The following is a 22,369-nucleotide window of genomic DNA, read 5'->3' on the forward strand; positions in this document are numbered from 1 at the left end:
AAAGACGCAGAAAGCGCCTGTAGATGATTACAAGTACATGAAAATGCAGTATCTTAATGGTACATATTTTCACGTAGCAGCTCTGTTGCCTTTCATTTTGCAGCTAATATGTCTATTCTTATGAGTCATTTACTTCTTTAATTACCTTTTGGAACCGAGGCATCGTAATGTATTAATGCGAATGATTTTTACAGCCAGTTTATCACACAATGCCCCTGAAGTTGAAAGATATAATTGACTTGGAAGAGCTGCTCATGAATGAGACAATATTTAGTTGACAGTTTCGTTGTAGTCTTAGATGGAGTTTAACAAATATATACGAAGCAAAAAGAAGTAATGGAGTCAATTAAGAAAAAAACAGGAGCAGGGTCCCAAATAAATTAGTAGAAATGAATTACTTTGCACATAATCTTACTTAAAAAAAAAAAGGGAAATATTCATTATGTTTTGACAAGTTTAGCATATTGTGTGCTTTGACCTTCTTAGCCCTGCAGTACATTTTCTATGTACAATAAATGCATCAATAATATTATAGCCAAGTAAATTAATAGATTATAGGCAGTAAAAACATTTATATTCAAATCTTTATTAACCCATAGAGCACTGGCCTCATTTGTTGTCAGATTGAATAGAAATGTTGTTTATTTAATGCGATAGTGTTAGCATTTTTCCATTTTTTTGTTTATTACATACTACTTCACTTGGATTCAAAGCATGCTAAAATAAATCACACAGCGGACTAATAAGTAATATAACATTTTTAGAGGGTTAACGCTCATACTCTCAACTGTTTGCAGTGTAATTCAGCTAACATAATGGAACTTTTCTTGTCATGGGCTGTTAAGATAGTGGTGAACAAGGTCGGGATATCCAAACAAAGTGCTGGTCTCCTGTAAACTGAACCTGTCAACTAGGCATAGCTTTGCTGACCTACCCAGAGTGCAGGGCAATATCTGGTACCAGGTACCAGCTTCATTTATAGCTGACGGGGGGACCATTGCAGGGGAAAATGTTTACTTGCCTTGGATTCCTTTCTCTATCTAGAAGTCATTTGCACAAAACTCTTTTCAACAGATGCTTTGCCATATTATAATTTTGCAATTTAGGAACTACAATTTTTGCATGTTGAGTTTTCTTATCGTAATAAATAAAAATATTATTTATCCAGAGCTTCAAGATTCTGGATAGTTGTACTTTGCTTACATTCAACTCGTGGGGCTGGATTTTCGAAAGCTTTCCGACCGGGTTTTCGCCGTGATTTGACCCTCCGCGGCAAAAACCCGGTCACAAAGCCCGGGCGGGATCCTCGGCTCGTTGTTTGCGGCGGTGCTTCCACGTACCGCTGGGCAGAGGAGCGCCAACGTGCAACGACGGGATTGCGTTTGCGATCAACGTTCTGCTCTCTCCTGACCCGTACGCCGCGCGTCCAGAATAGCAACAGGTCAAACCTGTCGGTGCAGCCCTGCTAGCAGCAGTAAGTATGGGAACCTGCAAAAAAGGTAAGTTGAAGTTTTTAATTTTTAATTTTTTTGCAGTGATTAGATCGTTATGGGTCTTGTAAATGTTTTGGGAATTTTGGGGGAATTTTTCTCCCCCCGCACCCCCCCTCCCAAGCCCTCTCTCGGAGCGCAAACGACCCCGCATTAAAGTTGCTGGAATTCATGTTTTGCAGCGCAAATGCTTGTGCAATTCCCTTACTGATGCCATAAATGCCGAAAGTTTGGCCTAAAAACAGTAGCACAGCGAAAATGGTAAGTTTCACGTATCGCGGCCATTTTCGCCGAAAAACCCCGAGAGCCGAAAATCTGGCCCTTAGTTTTTAACCCTTTTATCCATGTGTACATTTATTATAGTTCAATAACAACACACTAGAAATGGTAACGAATTACTGGTCCCAGTTTGAGAGACCTGTAATTATGGTCTAAGTCCAAATTATCCAAATAGCAAAAAAAAAATTTGAAAAGGTTAGTGAAGGATAATCTCCTTAGTTTGGCAGCCAGGGAAATAATTGTCTTAGTTAGATAGGCTCAACCCAATCACCAGGAATATGGATACATAGCTATGAAACCAGCAAATAAATTAATCTGATCTGATGCATGTGGTGGATGCAGCAGAAAAGATGGAAAAAACACAAAAAAATTACTGTCAGCCAATCTTTTCAGCTGTTGATACAGAAAGCCCATCGGACTGTAAGCAATGCAGATGTTTAGCGTGCTGTTATTAATGTGGCATTATACATGTACACAACAGGCCAACAATGTCCCACTGGTCATGCCTGGTATCATTAACGTATCTCAAAGTATATTACTATACAGTTATTCTCCCTAAGTTATGCATTTTCTAATTTCCTTTCAGTTATTCAGCAGTGCTGGTTTTAATCTAATCACTAAGAAGTACACAGGAGAGGTGTTCTTTCTAGCATTTGGTAACCAATTTGCCTACATTGGCCATCTCCCCAATTGAGATTGGGAACAGTACCGAATCCAGTCAGTACACTTCACATGTTCTTGCATTGGTGCTGTACCAGTATCCTACACGCTAATATGTGAAATGCTTCCTTAATGGATAAGCACATCCAAGTGCATATTGAGGCAAATGGCAGCTTTTTTTCTCAACTCTAAATTGGGTTTAGATTCAAAGTTGCTTGTTTATAACACCTCGCTAATGAGGATTGAAAGTTCTTCCGATCAATCGAATAAGATACCGCCCATTTAAAACTGAGATGAGGAGAAATTTCTTCTCAGAGGGTTGTAAATCTATGGAATTCTCTGCCCTAGACAGCTGTGGAGCCAGGGTCATTGAATATATTTAAGGCGGAGATAGACAGATTTTTGAGTGATTAAGGAAGTAAAGGGTTATGGGGAGCGGGCAGGGAAGTGGAGTTGAGTCCATGGTCAGATCAACCATGACCTTATTGAATGGCGGGGTAGGCTTGAGGGGCTAAATGGCCTACTCCTGCTCCTATTTCTTATGTTCTTATAACATTTTGCCTTATACCCTAATAGCGTTGAATTTTGTGATAATTTTACTACCTACTGCAATAGATTTGTAATTTTACAGTTATTTCCCCCCTTATTTGCCCCATTTTTTCCCCCTTTTTTTCCTTTATCAGGAGATTGCAAGGCCGCCAGCATCATGAGTGTGGGGCAGGCTTAATGGACCAACTAGTCTTTTCCTGCCATCATTTTTGTATGTTCATAAATGGCAGTGTAAGGTTTCCATCAGTAATGTGCTATTCCCGAATTTGATTGAATTTGGGATAATGTAGATTGTTGGATGCTAAAGGTGACTTGAAAACACTGGTCAGCATTTTCAGGATTAAACAGTACTAATTTTGTCGTATGAAGATTTGTATACAAATGCCTTTGAAGGATTTGAGCAATTGTTTCATACAAATTCTTTGGTTTAAACCATAATCTTCAAATGCAAATAGGATAGCATTTCTGATCTAAATGTCAGGTTCTGCAAGTACTAAAAAAGTGTGAAACCACACAGAAAGTCAAGCAGATAACCTTGACATTTGGGACATTGGCTGCCAGGATGCAAAGCCACACTTCGAAAACGGACTACATTAAGAGGTCACCTATTAGTGATGTTTTTTCTGGCTGTCTGAAAGCTAGGCTTGCCTGTCTATTAAACTCCAACCACTGTGTAAACATCCCTCTGTTGTTCCTGGTCTCTACAATGGCCTAGGGGATCAGGTTTCACCTGCTTGCACATCTTCAAGCAATTATATCAATTAGTTTGAAGTCCATTTTCACATTCGAGGTCTACAGTGGTATTTAAGATGAGGCAGTTATTAGCAGGGAATGTAGAATAACCTTTAATTCATATAACAGAATACTTAAAGCATTTTTGAAATTTTGTAGATCAAGATGTTGGTTGATATGTGCACTTTCAAAAAATATATATATTTCAGTTGAATTAAATAACACTAGTGTTATTTGAATGCAAAATTATGATCAATCCAAACTGTCATCAGGAGATAGCAGGTTTTATGAGGAACACACTTTAGTATTTTGCCATGCAAATTAAAAAAATATTTTGCTGCCATCCTACTGTACTCAATTTCTTGCTTTGTTGGGATTTGAGATGAATTTCAGGAGTGGACTCACGAAACGAGGTATATCGCTTTTCTCACATTTTATACATTAAATAAAAAGATTCCACTGCAATGGTGGATGATGTTGAAGCACAGTACTGCAGCACTTCAAATCCCTTACTTGTGTTCAGTTTTGGTCTCCTAATCTGAGGAAGGACATTCTTGCTATTGAGGGAGTGCAGCGAAGGTTCACCAGACTGATTCCCAGGATGGCAGGACTGACATATGAAGAAAGACTGGATTGACTAGGCTTATATTCAACGGAGTTTAGAAGAATGAGTGGGAATCTCTCAGAAACATATAAAATACTGACGGGACTGGACAGGTTAGATGCAGGAAGAATGTTCCCGATGTTGGGGAAGCCCAGAACCAGGGGACACAGTCTAAGGATAAGGGGTAAGCCATTTAGGATTGAGATGAAGTGAAACTTCTTCACTCAGAGAGTTGTTAACCTGTGGAATTCCCTACCGCAGAGAGTTGTTGATGCCAGTTTGTTGGATATATTCAAGAGGGAGTTAGATATGGCCCTTACAGCTAAAGGGATCAAGGGGTATGGAGAGAAAGCAGGAAAGGGGTACTGAGGTGAATGATCAGCCATGATCTTATTGAATGGTGGTGCAGGCTCGAAGGGCCGAATGGCCTACTCCTGCACCTATTTTCTATGTTTCTATAAAAAAAAACTTGCACTTAATATAGCACCTTCCCTGTCCTCAAAATGTCTCAAAACATTGCACAGGCAATGGAGTGCTTTTGAAGTGTAGTCACAGTTGTACTGTAGGCAAAAAGGACAGAAGGCAGTTTGCACGCAGCAAGATCCCACAGACAACAATGATATAACTGACCAGATAATCTTTGGTGTGCTTATTACTATGAGTTAATTATTATCCCAGAAAGGACCGTAATTTTAACCATCCCCAATGCAATAGAAGACCTCTGCTTGATTTCCCAAGGGGCTTAGTAAGAAAGCACTGTAAGCTAAATAGTGATTTGGAATTTTTGTGCTCTTTAACCTAATACCACTCACTTGATTCCAGGTATGCTAAATCACTGCCGTCTACACAAAATGTTTAACTGTTGAATGCAGTTACATCTGTTTTACTTAGTATCAGTACATTGTGCCACAAAGGGTACTTTGCAAGCTCACAGCCTAGATTCACCATACATTGAGATTTCAATTTTAGTTGGATTTTTGAGAAGAGATACTGAATGGTTTTGATGCATTTCATCATCATCATAGGCAGTCCCTCCTTCCGCTGCCTGCGCTTGACCTCTGCACGCTCTCGGCGTTTTTGACTTAGTGAAAGAATACTTGAGGCTCAGGTAACCCTGGCCAATATCATCTACCTATTAGTGACTATTTACAGGGCAATATTAGAAGGACAATGACTGGCGAATGTTCTACTGTGATAGTATATAAAAGAGGGGAGGGAAATGAAACCAACATAGGGCCTTCCAACTGACAACCGTGGTACCTGTGCTACGTGATATAGAAAAACAAGAATGATTAACTGATTAATCATTGAACATCCAGTTTAAGTCAAAAAAACCGATGTGGTTAGCGTTAGGTTACAGTAAATCTTTAAAAGTATTGTTATGTTTCGGGTACATTGTGGGAATAGTTTATGAAAGAACATATACTGTAAAATTATTTAAAACCTGATAACTCCTGGAATGTTAAGACTAATTCACGGGATGATTAATGTTCTGTATGTCACTGACCCTCTTGTTACGTTGCTATAGAACCATAGAAATGTATAGCACAGAAGGAGGCCATTTAGCCCATTGTTACTGTGCTAGCTCTTTGCTGGAGCAATCCGAAATGGATCCCTGGCTCTGCTATCTCCTCATAGTCCTGTATCTACCTCTACTTCAAATATTTATCCAGTTTTTCTTTAATTGGTCTCTGCTTCAACCACTTCCTGTGACAAAGCATTTCATGCCACGTGCCCTGATGTGTCACACCTTTGAATAAGTGGTGTAGTGTTTGTGTTACTGGGCTAGTAATCCAGAGGCGTGGACTAATAATCCAGACAATAGGAGTTCAAATCCCACCATGGCAGTTTGAAAATTTGAATTCCATTAAAAAAAATCTGGGAATAAAATACTGGTATCAGTCAAAGTGACTGTGAAACTATCTTATTGTTGTACAAATCCACTGGTTCACGATTGTGCTTTTAGGAAAGGAACCCTCCCATCCTTACCCGGCCTGGCCTATATGTGACTCCAATCTAAAATGCTGCTGGCCTTTTTTATTGCTTTATTTATCATTCCGCTAACTTGCTTATGTCTTCCTGACATGTTTTACAGCCTTTCTGACTACTTGCCAAACCTTCTACTTTCGTGTTATCAGCAAATTTCAAGATTATGTGGGGGCTTGACAAGGTGGATGCAGAGAGGATGTTTCCACTGACTAGAACTAGGGGCATAATCTTAGAATAAGGGGCCACCCATTTAAAACTGAGATGAGGAGGAATTTCTTCTGTCAGAGGGTTGTAAATCTGTGGAATTTGCTGCCTCAGAGAGCTGTGGAAGCCGGGACATTGAATAAATTTAAGATATTTACAGTTTCTTAACCGCTAAGAAATTGAGGGGTTATGGGGAGCGGGCAGGGAAGTGGAGCTGAGTCCATGATCAGATCAGCCATGATCCTATAAATGGTAGAACAGGCTCAAGGGGCCATATGGCCTACTCCTGCTCCTATTTCTTATGTTCTTATTATGTCTTATACCCAAATCTAAATCATCTATATATATATGTATAAAAAAGAACAAAAGTGGACCAAGCACTTACCCGCTAGGTTACACCAATTCCAACCTTTCTCCAATACAAGCAGCACCCATACTCGTGCTCTTTATTTCCTGTCCATCAACCAGCTTTCAATTCATGATCCTCTGTTTCTTCTTTTGCCATAGACCTCAATGTTTCTAACAATCCTCTAATGAGATGTCTTATCGAGTACCTTCTGAGACATCCAGGCATCCATTCGTTATATTTCTCTTTATTCACGAATGTAAGTTAAAAAAAATTAGTGTGTGTGTAAAGCAGGAAATCCACCTTATACTCATGCCAACTTTTTCCACAAACATTAGCACTGGAGGAAAATATACAACAACAAAAGCAAAATACCACATATATTTCTGAAAAATTAGTGATTAGGTGGGGTAAGTGAAGTGAGATAACAACTGCTCAGTTTGTGCATAAATGCTATAGCTGTTGCGTATAGTAATACTCCAATATGGCTTGTAGTGAAGCAGCAGATGTTGATTTGGTGAAAACAGTGTAGACATTTTGAAGTGGAATATTTCAATGTTTTTTTTGATAATTGGAGTATACAAGATGCTGGTAACTTGTTACAGTAATTGTGGGTTTCTAAGCTATTTTCTCCTCCCTTTCCCATTCTTCCACCATTCTCTGACCAAGATGCAGGCAAACAGACTGTTTTCAAGTCACACTGTTTTCAACTCTTTGCCATGATGCATTTTGACCAATAACTAGATGAGCAAAAGTACTTGGCACAGCCGTCCAATTTTCTCCTCCTCGAGGGAAGTTTCTTCCTTTGATGGCCTACTGAACTATCTCAAATGAAGGATGGCAAAATAGGAGAACAGCAGCCTTTGAACAACTTGAATTTTGTTGAATTTTTCAGGAGGCTGGGATATGGCCACATTGAGCGCAGTATCACTATCTGTCTGCACGTGCATGGTCATAGTCAGAGGCTGCTACTAGGTGGAAAAATAATGTAGATGAACAACTAAATTCCCGGTTATCCACCAAAATAACATTCTAGAAGTGTACCAACTGCTTCAAAAAACCCAGGCCCATTGGCATGATTCACAAACATCGAAATGTTACAAACATAGAAACATAGAAAATAGGTGCAGGAGTAGGCCATTCGGCCCTTCGAGCCTGCACCACCATTCAATAAAATCATGGCTGTTCATTCACCTCAGTACACCTTTCCTGCTTTCTCTCCATACCCCTTGATCCCTTTAGCCGCAAGGGCCATATCGAACTCCCTCTTGAAAATATCCAACGAACTGGCATCAACAACTCTCTGTGATAGAGAATTCCACAGGTATTCCAACATCTGTCCAAAGGTATTTTTTAATTTGAATAACTATATCAGCTGCAGTTTAATAAATGATTAGTTTATCTTGAATACCTACTTTGGGTATTGCTGCAACTATATAATCATATAAAAACACACTGTGGTCCATAAGTTCATATCCTGAGGTGTTAAAAGTTAAGAAATATATATACACTTATAGAGGGACCTAAGTTAATTCTTTGAGTACCATATACTTTTAAAATATCTGAATAATTCTTGAATCATGTTAGGATAAACAATTACAGGACACGATAAATAGTTTGGGAATGCTTTGCAGTTGCACAATGCACAACGTACACCGTCGAATTTTCACCAAACATCAAAACAAGAACCTATGATAATATAGTGAAACCCTTGCTGTTTAACATGTCATATGGAGGTGGCAGCTCATTCAATTAGTCACGTTTTACTTTTGAATATCGGTGTGCACTGCCCTTGCCATGCCTCAGTGATTAAAGCATTGTTATTTTCTGCAGGCCCATACATACCAGAGAGGTGCTAGCCTTAAACATTAGTTTGTTTTGAGTTAACTGATGCAGTGATGAGGGCACGCAATTTGGGCCGGGAAGGGGAAAATTGGCCAGTGTTTCCATTCCTGATTGTTAGCGACTACACATTCCAGTCCGGGTAATTACACAGCTGAACTAGTATTTGCTGTGTGAGAAATAAAATATTTCTGGGAAATAATTTTCATACATCAGGAATTTGCTCAAATTAGGACTGTATACATGGGAATCCACCATTTTCTGAGAATGCGTACAAGTTTTGAACGGTTTAGACATTTGGCCCAAATTACACCAACTAGGATTCAGATGCTTTAGTGAAGTAAAAATTGTCCCTGTGCACAGGCGAAACACCATTTTTATCTTGATACAAGCTTTTGCACTTGCATCATAGTGGTGGGTCCAGCCGCAAGCAACTAAGTAGAAGGTCTTATTATTTTTATCAATGTTAATTTAGTATATGGCTCTTTATTGTGGTTTGCATCAGTTTCTATTGGAAATCTAATGATAGACATGCATTGAAATCACTGAGAATGCATGCTTAAGTCTTTAGTAATCTAGTGGTGGTTGTGTGTATCTGGCATGAACTGTATTAGCCCCTTATTACCATGGTGTGTGTGCGTCTGAGTCCATGGCTCTGTGGTGTACATTTCGCAATAATTTTGTGGTGGGTGTGCAACTCAATTACTCAGACCACGACATCGCCAACCGAGGGGGGGGGGGGGTGGTGGGGCCACGGGGGTCAGGGGTCAGTGGTCAGTGGCAGGTTTCGACCCTGCTCCTGGCTCCAGCCCACACTGTGAAAAGAACTTTCCCTGGATGGGGCTGGTTAAGCCCGCCCTGCGAGGTTCCTGGCCAAGTTAAAAAGGAAGCCGGTCTGATGATGTCATTTGATGACGCGTCATCAGCCGGTTTTCTGAAAGGGACCATGGCCACATTGATTTTGACAGCTGTTCTGTCAGTGTTCTGCAGCATTGAGGTGCTGCAAACACTGACGAGCACTGCACAAATGTGCACAGCTGCACCCAGGCTCTCCCATGACTTCCACCAGATCAGTGGTGGGCAAAACACGGCCCGCGGGCCATATCCAGTCCGCCAAGTCATTCTGTCCGGCCCACTGGATGGGACAGAAATAGAACACGAGCCGGAGCTGGAGCTGCACATTCGTCTATCCACTTTTACTTCTTGTGGGTCAGAGACAGACCCAAACTGCAGCCAAGGAAAAACCACAGTAATACTACATTTAAATTAATCATTTGCAAAAGCGATTTTCCCAGGCCCGATCTTAAAAGGATCCGTTCCGTGATTCTGGGCCCCAATGATGGACGTCTGTACCCAGAATGCACTGCACACTAGAATATGCCCTATCCGTGTTAGAGTGAAGTTATGGCTGCTCATCTCCACAACTCTTTTACTGAAGAAAGTGACCCGTGCTGCATCTTTCCTCTCCCGGTATCCAGAAAATCGCTTTTGCACAATTATTAATTTATATGAAATATTACTGTGGTTTTTCCTTGGCTGCGGTTCTCATCTGGCACCAATTGGGACGGCATTAGTAATCTTTGCAGCGGGACATAAGGATGAGTGAGATGGGAAATTGATGCTATTTCACAGCACTGATTTACAGAAGATAGCACCACATTTTCAACTTTTATCATTGATTCATTTCTAAGCAGTATCGAATACATGTTGTGTATGTAAGATGGCATCTGACTACTATTTGAATTTATTTTTATGCAATATTCCCTCTAATTTTTTTCATGCGTGGTCCCTTTAAATTTTCTGCGTGGGCGGCCAATATGCAGCCGCGCATGCACAGTATCTCTCCCAGCGGCAGGAGCTGGGGAACCACGCGATTGGTGGAACATTGGTGGGCGGCTCTCAACATCTCACCAAAACTTCTTGTGGCCCTCCAGCCCAAATAATTGCCCACCCCTGCTCCAGATCCTAATGGAGGGAATCATAGCAGGAAGGTTCTCTTCCCTTCTAATAGGCAAAAGAGACCTCCCCAGGACAGCCTGGTTGCACATTGCACAGGAGGGCACAAGCAGGGATGTCGTCGGGAGGACCTGGCTGCAGTGGCACAAACCTTTCAATGATGTCAACGGATCACAAAACGTTACTGCAAAGCCACACTCAACCTCATCCTGTTGTGCCCCTCATCACATCCCCATCACTCTGCACATCCTTACTCACACCAACTTACCTTGCACCTCCCCCATCCCTCTCTCTCTCTATCTACATTATCAGTTCCCCATTTCACTAGCCACCCCTCACACTCACCCTCATCCTTGTCCAATCATACCAACTAACAACACACAAGGGTAGGCACTTGGCTCTTTTAGCCTATCTCCATGTCGAGTTTCTGGTAATGTGTTGTCAAACACTGAAATCTTTATTTTGAACATTTTACGTTCTTGGAGAGATTCGTGTGCATCTTTGGAAGTGGCTTAGTGAGTTATAGTGAATAATGAGGCATAAAGGTACCCCCACAATGGTGATGAGTGTGAAAGGAATGGCTTGACCATTACAGGGATGCTTTATGGTGCTGGTGTGGTGTGGTTCCAACCTGGCGCATCATGTGGCTGTCAGGGCATACAGTGTAAAGTGAAGTAAATCTGGCCATGGCGAGGGCATCCCTGGCTTCCCAAGCAGCAGTGTGGTCGGTTACTGATGCCCTCTGTCCTGTGCGGCATCAGGTGATTGCAGAGAAGATTGGTGGTGTTGATGGTAGTGCTGGTGTAGAATTTACCAATATTTCGCAAAGATTCCTGGTACCTTTCCCCTGCATAGAAACATAGAAAATAGGTGCAGGAGTAGGCCATTCGGCCCTTCTAGCCTGCACCGCCATTCAATGAGTTCATGGCTGAACATGCAACTTCAGTACCCCATTCCTGCTTTCTCACCATACCCCTTGATTCCCCTAGTAGTAAGGACTTCATCTAACTCCTTTTTGAATATATTGAGTGAATTGGCCTCAACAACTTTTTGTGGTAGAGAATTCCACAGGTTCACCACTCTCTGGGTGAAGAAATTCCTCCTCATCTCGGTCCTAAATGGCTTCCCCCTTATCCTTAGACTGTGTCCCCTGGTTCTGGACTTCCCCAACATTGGGAACATTCTTCCTGTATCTAACCTGTCTAAACCCGTCAGAATTTTAAACGTTTCTATGAGGTCCCCTCTCATTCTTCTGAACTCCAGTGAATACAAGCCCAGTTGATCCAGTCTTTCTTGATAGGGCAGTCCCGCCATCCCGGGAATCAGTCTGGTCGGTTACTGATGCCCTCTGTCAGGAGAAGTACCCCTTTCTGGACTTTTAAAATGAGTTTAAAGGGGCAGACGAAGCCTGCGGGGGATAAAAGGGGGTGCATTCATGGAGACCTCCCCCCCCCCCAGTGTTTGGACTCATAGGAAAGGGAATTTAATTTGGAACTATCTACCAGAAAGTTTGAAATCCTAAAGTGCACATGGAAGAAACTACGAACTTTAATCAAATTTGGGATTTTTAAAAGATGAATGTTGGGTCAGCAAGAAAAGGGGTGGGGTCAATCTCTAAAGGGCCAGTTTGGACATTGGAGCTAATCAAATTGTCTGGGAACTGTTTACTCTTGAAAACTTGCCCCTAGAAAACATTAGCATTCAAACAATCGACCATGGAAGAAACAGTAGCACCCCACCCAGAGGACCCAAATGTCACATACATATTCCAACACCTTTTCAACAGGCATAGAAATATCTGGCTCAGGCCGGACTAGCACAATGGACGAGAGCTCACCAACTTCGAAAAGCCTATTAACGGCAGTTTAAAACCACTTAATCAAGTTTCAGTTAGCTGGGCTGCAAAATTGAAACAAAGAGCTGAGCTAGATTTGATGGAAGATAAGGAAGCCTGTTTTAGTATAATTGAAGCCTGTTCTGGCAGTTAGGTGTGCTTCTAGAGACACTATTAAGTTAGCAGTCTCGTTGCATAAGTTCTACACCAGCCTCAAAAAGTGGGACCCCGAAACATCGGCGAAAGGAATCTCTAAAACCCAGAAGGACAGCACCACGACAGCAAACAGGCTTTCAAAACGACTGTCGGAAAGTTTTGGACCATCGCGACCAATCAAACAGTCAACCGGAACCAACCCGACAAAACCGAAGATTTTTCCACTCTGCAAGCTGGTCCTACACTACCAAGGGGTACAGACTACAGAACATGGACAACTAAGGCGAACCCCAGGGACAATTAAAGCGAACCCCAGAGCTGGAACTATCAAAAGTGGATTGGTGATCATAGCCCCTGAACCCTCCAGAGCTATAACTTAGTTAGTTAGGGGAATTGGGAGGGGGGAGGCTGGGATAACTTGTGTAAAAATGTATCTGCATTCTCCTCTTTACCCCATTTAGAGTTTAAACTGTATTCTTTTCCCCACAGGCTGTAATTTGACATTTTATTCAATGTGTTGTACCCCTCAGTGTGTATTGGTATTAATATTCTGTTTGTGTTATTAAAGGTGTGCCTTTTTACTTCTTGAACACAATAAAGCCATACCAGCTTCCTACCTTGAAACCGATTGTCTGTCCAAGTCTGTCACAGTCCCTTCATAATTCCAGTGGCTAGAACCAAGGGTGTGGGAGCGATTGGGAACCGCTCATATAAGGTCAGAAGGGAAAGCTGACCCCCTGAAAACCACCCCTTACACTGGTGTGCACGGTGATGTTGGGGCTGATCGTGGTGGGATTCTGAGGACCAGGGTGAGATTTTATCAAGGGCACGATGCTGATGGAATAGATGGCAGGTGAAATTGAGATGACAATGGTGAGAGAGGTTGCTCCAAGGAGGGGACGGTGGATATAGAGTTCACTGCAAACACTTGCAACCTGCATACAGCTCAAACTTGTGTTCCAAATCCTGAAGGATTCAGCTTCTGAGATTGTAAAGTGAACAGCAGTGAAATGGGGGCTTTTATACCACTTTTGCAGCTGTCACCTATTCACAGCTATGGAGAGTCATTGAGAACCCGACACACTTACCTGACGTGTTCCCCGAGGGACGTAAACCTCGTAAAAAACTTGGAAAAATGATGAAATTATTTTTAAATACCTTTAAAGTACCTCTTAATGATGTTAATTGGCTGGCCCACTGCTCGGTGTCGGGTCGGTGAACTGCAGCCAGACCCAGCACTTTGGAAACTGACAAGGAGGCGGGTTCAGAGTGGGATCCCGTCCTACTGTCAATCACAGCCATTTTGACAACGGGTCTGCCTGTAAACCCCCACTCGCAGTGCTGGGAAGATTCTGCCCTCACTGTGTATACAAATCCCTGCCAATGTTGTAGTGAATGTGTGACAAATTCTCTGGCAGTGTGTGTCTATGTTCAGACGACTTGGTACAGGATCTTCACCCAACAGCTGGTTGTGTAACATTCAAACTTTGGATTGAAAGATTCAGAATTTCGAATGCTTGGATCTGAAACCTGAGTTTTAACTAGCTAGAATGTAATGAACAAACAATTAAAATTGCCCGGATGTTGCGCACTGGATGATGGCGTACACCATCAGAAAGGCCCCGGAAATTCCTGGTTTCCGCACGCGCTGCTCATGCGTGAAAACCCGGAACTTGTGCTCTTGTCAAGGTTCGCCGTGACAGATTGAGCACACTGACCCAAAAATCACTTTCGCTGGCGCAGAGTTGGGCTATTTCATAGAATCACAGAAATTTACAGCACAGAAGGAGGCCATTTCAGCCCATTGTGTCCGCGCCGGGCGACCAAAAGCTAACCAGCCATTTTCCAGCACTTGGCCCGTAGCCCTGTAGGTTACGGCATTGTAAGTGCACATCCAAGTATTTTTTAAATGTGGTGAGGGTTTCTGCCTCTACCACCCTTTCAGGCAGTGAGTTCCAGACCCTCACCACCCTCTGGATGAAGACATTTCCCCATATATTGCCTCTAAACCTCATACCCATTGCTTTAAATCTATGCCCCCTGGTTGTTGACCCCTCTGCCAAGGGAAACAGGTCCTTCCTGTCCACTCTATCATGGTCCCTCATAATTTTGTACACCTCAATCAAGTCTCCCCATAGGCTCTTCTGTTCCAAAGAAAACAGACCCGACATCTCCAATCTTTCCTCGTGGCCAAAATTCTCCAGTCCAGGCAACATTCTTGTAAATCTCCTCTGCACCCTTTCCAGTGCAATCACATCTTTCCTGTAATGTGGTGACCAGAACTGCATGCAGTACTCAAGCTGCGGCCTAACCAGTGTTTTATACAGTTCAAGCATAACCTCCTTGCTCTTGTATTCCATGCCTTGTCTAATAAAGACAAGTATTCCATATGCCTTCTTAAACCACCTTATCTACCTGGCCTGCTACCTTCATCTGTGGACATGGAGGAGGTTACAGAACAAGGGAGGGGTGAGGCAGGGAGAGATATAAAAACAAGGATGAGGATTTTAAAATTGAGGTGCAAGATTTATACACTATAGATATATTGGCATGTGATAACGGAATGAAACCTCTGATCCTTTCATTCTTGGCTTGCAATTCTTTTATAATCCTTGATTTTCCTCTCTTGCATTTTACTGTTGTGCAGTTTTGACTTTTGCTTTAATTTGTGTTTCTACCTTTTAGATTTTGTTGCGCTCTTTTAAACAAAATAGTTGCCTAGTCTTTTTTTCATTTTGATTCCTTTCTCCCTCCTTTGGTTCGTAAATGCTACTTTTGAATCAGGCACTAGGATGTGTCTTAAGAGTAGCTTGGAACCACTGGTCGATTGACTAGCCTCAACTCTGCACATCTTTGTAAGCACAGCCTCGATCAAAAACTCTGTGAAGGGAATAGGAAGTATGAACATGTATTAAACCACTTGCGGCACCAAGGTCCTCTGACATCACGCCCCCCCCTCCCACATCGGTCCTTCTGTTTTTTATTTGTTTTTATTTTTTTCACTTCGCGTGATACAATGCACTCCTTAAATCTCCCCAAAGCAAACAGAGTCCACAGTCTGAAAGGGCAGTTCAGGCTCCAATGCCTCTGCAGTGTTTATGTTTCAGGTTTGGTTCTCTCTCTCTCTCTAGCACTAGACTGTCCTCCGAAGTCTGGGATTCATCACTTTGGGTACCACAGATCTGCCCCCTACATTTTACTGCATTGTGGCACAGAACAGTGGTATACCCCTGCATTACCCTATTGTACTTCTTTTAGAAAGAAGTAAGACTAAAGATACCCAAATATATTTCCTATTTAAATCTGAACATTTTACTCAAAATGGTGAAAAACTATTATTATAATATACCACCAAATTAAATAGTTATGTTATTTGAAGTTACTTTGTTACAAAATAATAACATTCTGTTTAATTCAATTTTGTACTGGATTGCAAAAATTTCAATATCGATTGTTTTATGATAGCATCTAATTTTGCTGATCTTTGCATCATCATAAAGCAAATGCAGTGGTTGATGCAGGACAACTGCTGAATATGTATTCAAGGTTGTAACCTAGGTATGTGAAAAGGCATTCTATCAATATATACACAACAGCAAATTGTAGAGTTAAACTTGCATTGTTTGTGCATTATCTATTTAAAATTATAAAGGTCATTTAAAGTCAAAGACGAAAGTGCTGAGATCAACAACAAAAATGACCATCAGGCCAATATATAGCCCATGATTTAAACTATTCCTCCTATTTTCCATATCATAAAAACAAATGAATGTATTTATTGTCACCGAGCTTTTATTCAGTTTTAATTATGAAAGAAAAATAAGTAGATTAGCTATCGAGGGAGTGCAGCGAAGGTTCACAAGACTGATTCCTGGGATGGCAGGACTGTCGTATGAGGAGAGATTGGGTCGACTAGGCCTGTATTCACTAGAGTTTAGAAGAATGAGAGGGGATTTCATTGAAACGTATAAAATTCTGACTGGGTTGGATAGACTGGATGCGGGGAGGATGTTTCCCCTGGCTGGGAAGTCTAGAACAAGGGGTCACAGTCTCAGGATACGGGGTAGGAAATTTAGGACTGAGATGAGGAGAAATGTTTTCACTCAGAGGGTGGTGAACCTGTGGAATTATCTACCACAGAAGGCTGTGGAGGCCAAGTCACTGAATATATTTAAGTGGGAGATAGATAAATTTCTAGAAATAAAAGGCATCAAGGTGTATGGGGAAAAAGCGGGAATATGGTGTTGAGATAGAGGATCAGCCATGATCATATTGAATGGCGGTGCAGACTCGAAGGGCCGAATGGCCTACTACTACTATTTTCTATGTTTCTATGTCTTAGGCACCCTTGGTAGCTCATGGGTGTACAGTATATGGTGTAGTACTAAGCCATTCAGAGCAGAATGTCCCAGGTTTAATCGCTCAACCATGCTAAACTAGAAAATATTAGCAGTTAGCTGCAAGTAGAGCATAACCTCAAGAAATTGGAGTTAGTATGGGGGGAAACACAGCTATGGTTCCTGCTTTTAATTGTTATCCATTAACCACTGCTACAAAGTGTGCATGTGTGAACATTGGATGAGGACAAGGTTCCTCTTGGCAGATGAATTGCCTGTCATCATTCGCTGTCTAGGCTTGCACACAAAGAATGGTCACCTGAGTAAGGTAGCAGAGGGTTGTTGGAATCCATGAAGCATACTTCATTGTGATTCGGTGTCTTCAGGAGAAAACTGGAGGAAATGAATTTGCTCACTCTGCACATGCATGAGTGAAGATTTAAGAGAAATCTCGATGTTGGATCTGTTGTCCGTTTTATATATTCACACTCAAGCCACTAGATGGCACGTCCAAACTAGGGAAAATAATGTCTGCCTAAAGAACATGCTTCCTGATTACCAAATTAGAAACCCAATTGGCATCAGAAGTCTTGGAGGGAGCATGTGGCCTTCTCACATACTTTCCCAGATGGATGATAATCTATTAAGATAAATTGGTTTGCAAAGATGTGGCAACATAAATAAACTAAATCGTCATAACAAACATTTACAATTTGGCACCTGTGCATTGGAGTTTCTATTGGATATTTTCAGAATCCCGTGTATATAGATTATAGTTTATAACAATGGAGTAGAAACTTCTATCAGTGAGATCTGATTACTTTGACTTAGGCTCCCTGCGTTTTTCTAAGCTGGTATACTGGTCATATGATCCTGCCTTTTTGAACTTTAATTCACGGACAGTCAGCTCCACCTAATATATGTCTTGGTTTTGTCATAATACATACTCAGACAACATGCTGTTACCCACATTTTGTGAGCTTTAGATGCTGCTGTCTGTCAGCCTCTGGTGGTTTATCTCTAGTGTCTGGATTTGCTTTAAGACTTGTACGTCTATCACGGTGGTGTTGCTTTGAATGTGAGATCAAAAGAAGATGAATTCCAGAAAAAAATTTCCTTGTATGAAGAAAGGAACAGTCTTGTGTAAACATCCCCATGACAGCTCCCAATGAGTTATTTTACTAGAGCATTAGCGCCCAGGATGACAGACAGTCAGAGACTACGTGCAAAATAACAAATCAGACCCTGTGAGCCAGCAGGCAGTTGCCACAACAGAAATAAGATTTCTAAAGGAATTTTGTTCCAGTTTTATTGTAAACGTTTGTGTGGCAGCTCATCTTTTTACAAGCTGTCTTGCCTTGGAGTCTTGCAAAGCAGGCACTAGTTTTCTTTACTGGGAGATGTTTGCATTGAGGCACTCACCTGACAGAAAGCAGCAGTATCATGAATAGAAACGAGGATAAATTTGAGAGCAAAGTCAAGATGGGTATTGTACTCTTTAGTTTATTTCTCATTTACTTATGTGGGCATTGCTACTGTGGAAACAGGCCTTTATAGCTGGCCAGAAAGGGCAGCCTTCCAGTATATTTTCATTTCAGTGTGCTTCAGCTGCACAGCACTTCCTGTTTATTCAACATCTTTACACCATTCTTCAGCCCCCGCTTCACAGCAACAGCCAAAGAACAACTGCAAGCCGACGGAAATTTAGAGGCACTAAGATCTTTTGGTAAACTTCCCCACTTTCTCTGTAATTGTTTGTGTCATATCCAGAATTAAATCTGCCAATTAAACAGTGCCGATGAGCTGAATAGGAGAGTTGTCGAAAGATGCAAATGTTATGATTTAACCTTAAATTGATGGTAAATTAGGTCATGCTGAGAAATAAGGAAAATGTTACGAAGAATCAATTTCTATTTTATCATTTGTGTTGTATGTAAATACTGGGGATGACTGTACAACCAAAAAAAAAGTCTGCTTAATAGAGTCAAATAACAGGTAGTAACAGAGAACAGCCAGTCTGCCAAAGCACACACAATATATGTTTGCAAAATAAAATTCAACTCCATAAAAGTTGTCTTTTGTGATTAACGGTGGTCAGATGTTTGGAACGGGTCGCAATTGTTTGTTTAATGGTAGGAGTAATCACATGGGGGAGGGGAATGGAAAGAGTGACTGAATTTATTTACTCAGATGTTATGCTGATGTAGGTGTGGAACTGAAAGTCACTGTGGGAACTGTGGGTTGATTTTTATTGGTATCTTCATAGTTCTGATGGTCATCGAATTTCCCAGCCTGTTGGTCTTGTTTATTCTGGACAGTCTATGTTTGATTATTTATCTGAAGGATAAGGGAGTGACTTGGGCATAAAACGACTGTGCTAGGTTTTACGTTCCAGCAGCCAGAGTATGGTTTAGTGCATCTCAAATCTTTTAAGCCAGCACTCTATGGTATGATTTTTTTTGATGAAAGACAGTAGAATTTTTAATTCAATTCTAATTACCCAGACTGCATAGTATTTGTAAGTAAACATTTAATGATATGGCCAATGATTTTCTTTGCATCGAGTATTACGGTGGCTTTCTACAATTTTTGTTTTGTCTTTTGGTTTGTAGAATATTTTAATATGTCCCATTTTATTATTCTCCCACTCACAGCCACAAGGGATTCTTGGGTTTAGCTGTTTTGTAACATGCTAGCCATAATGCATTGTTCCTTTGGAAAATTTGATATCTACTGACAACCATCCATCAATATAGTCTGAAAATGGAATACTCTTTTAGTGGAAAAAGGAGACATCGGAATGCAGAAATTTTGTTGATATACCTTTATGTTCAATAAAAGCACTGTTAAGTTCAAAGAGACTCCCACAATTTAATACTGCAGAATTATATGTGGCACTGTCATCAATCGATATAGATTTCATTTATCTATTTAAAAAAAAAATCTTTTAGGGTGTTAGCTTGTAGGTTTAGGCGGTAAAACAAACTGTATGAAGCACCATTTGCGGTAACTCTTCTTTGTGTGATGGAGTAATAAACTGTCCCGTTGGGTGCATTTATGGTTAAAAGGTGAATGTTATTCTTTTTTTATGTAGGCTCTTCAAGTTGCACGACAGCTCCTGCTGCAGCATCAAGCCAGTGGGTTGAAGTCTCCCAAGGGAAATGACAAGCAACCAACCCTACAGGTAAGTGTATTTTTATAGATTATATATAATATGTGTATGTATACTTTTGACTTGAACCATTTTCAGATGGGAAGAATATGTAAGTGCACAACTTCGCCATGGCTGGCATGTACCATATTTAATGGAATGACACACCATAGTAATTTATTAATGAGCTATTGTACTAACTAGACCTGACGTCAGGTACTGAAGAAGTGCTTTGTTGTAGAATCATCGAAACTTACAACATGGAAGGAGGCCTTTCGGCCCATCGTGTCCGCGCCGACCGACAGAGCTATCCAGCCTAATCCCATTTACCAGCTCTTGGTCCGTAGCCTTCTAGGTTACGGCACTTCAAGTTCACATCCATGTACTTTTTAAGTGTGATGAGGGTTTCTGCCTCTACCACCCTTTCAGGCAGTGAGTTCCAGATCCCCACCACCCTCTGGGTGAAATAAATTCCCCTCAAATCCCCTCTAAACCTCCTACCAATTACTTTAAATCTATGCCCTCTGGTTTTTGACCCTTCTGCTAAGGGAAATAGGTCCTTCCTATCCATAATTTTATGATCTCAATAAGGTCTCCTCTCAGCCTCCTCTGTTCCAAAGAAAACAAACCCAGCCTATCCAATCTTTCCTGATAGCTAAAATTCTCGTAAATCTCCTCTATACCCTCTCTAGTGCAATCACATCCTTCCTGTAATGTGGTGACCAGAACTGCAAACAGTACTCTAGCTGTTGCCTAACTAGTATTTTATACAGTTCAAGCATAACCTCTCTGCTCTTGTATTCTATGCCTCAACTAATAAAGGCAAGTATTCCATATGCCTTCTTAACCACCTTATCTACCCATCCTTCAGGGATCTGTGGACATGCACTCTAAGGTCCCTTTGTTCATGTACACTTTTCAGTGTCCTACCCTTTAATGTGTATTCCCTTGCCTTGCTTGCCCTCCCCAAATGTATTACCTCATACTTCTCCGGATTGAATTCCATTTGCTGCTGTTCTGCCCACCTGACCAGTTCATTGATATCTTCCTGCAGCTTTCTTCATCATCAACCATACAGCCAATTTTTGTAACATATGCAAAGTTCTTAGTCATACCCCATCATTGAAGTCTAAATCATTGATATATACCATAAAAAGCAAGGGACCTAGCACTGAGCCCTTAAGAACCCCACTGGAAATGTTGATGCCTTAAAAATTCCTGTAGAAAATGAAATATGACTGTTTTGACCTTTCAGCTTATTTGCCGGATTCAAATATTTTGAAAGGATCAAACCAACTACTTTTCAGTCAAACGAGGAACTTTGTTACAGTGGACACACCAAGTAGTAGATTCTCTGACAGAACCAGTTGTTGATTTGATGCCTCTAAATTGAGGTATCATTATCAATAGTCAATTTTATTAATGCATTCAAAGAATAATTAAGTGCACCCTGCATTTATTGTGATGGACCTTGGATCTTTGGCATTTATATATGAATCAATATACTATTAATACCATGAATGATTTCTGCTCTCTGCATTGTCTTGCTGTATCTCATTCATAATGTGCATTATATGAAATGTACTCCGGTAATATGCATTCTTGCTATTTTAATTGGATGCACGAAAAATGTACATAAAAAAACAACAGTTTCTGCGTTTCCTTAAACTGGATTTAAGTATAATGACCATGATCTAGGATTGCAACATTTTCATGGTAAAAAAAGATTTATATGAGCCATTATACTCTGAATATTTTTTAAAAAACTAAAAATGATTGATGTTTGAGGTTTGTGTGTAGAAATTTGTTCTCATCTTAACAACGTGCACCTCCACTGACCCCAGTCCTGTCCCCCACTGACATCCACTCACATAAACTTTGCTGTAGGAGTCGTGTGATTGGCTGATATTTCCGTAAGTAACCCAGGGGCAATGTGACCAATGGTAGCCCCCTAATTGCTGCAGTGACCAACATCAGGTAATTCAGCACAGACCAGCGATTGTGCTTGGGATCTCTCTAAAATTTTCACTGGATTAACTCTTTGAAGCCTTTGGAGGAAGTGCAAATGTAATCATGTAAAATAAATTATCCTTTCGTAACTCTCCTGATCGAGATGATAACTTATGTTAGGGAAGGAATTCTGGTTAACATCAGATTTGTAATTCAGAGGATTCAGACTTCAGGTTCTCTGCAGCTGAAAGATTAATATTGAGTCTGTTCGTGAGCAGGCAGAGAGCTAT

The 22,369-nt window shown here is 41.0% G+C and overlaps 1 protein-coding gene across 6 annotated transcripts in view; it reads left to right on the top strand.

Annotated features, from left to right (window-relative positions):
• Nucleotides 1–22,369, top strand: part of foxp1b (forkhead box P1b) — a 551,692-nt gene that overhangs the window by 331,068 nt on the left and 198,255 nt on the right. For all 6 annotated transcript variants that reach the window (XM_070895167.1, XM_070895172.1, XM_070895168.1 and 3 more), the window contains one exon: nucleotides 20,073–20,162. In XM_070895167.1, the coding sequence (XP_070751268.1) occupies nucleotides 20,073–20,162 (90 nt within the window). The remainder of the gene's footprint in view (nucleotides 1–20,072; nucleotides 20,163–22,369) is intronic.

The sequence above is a fragment of the Pristiophorus japonicus genome, chromosome 12 (assembly GCF_044704955.1).
Source record: "Pristiophorus japonicus isolate sPriJap1 chromosome 12, sPriJap1.hap1, whole genome shotgun sequence".
Taxonomy (NCBI): Eukaryota; Metazoa; Chordata; class Chondrichthyes; family Pristiophoridae; genus Pristiophorus; species Pristiophorus japonicus.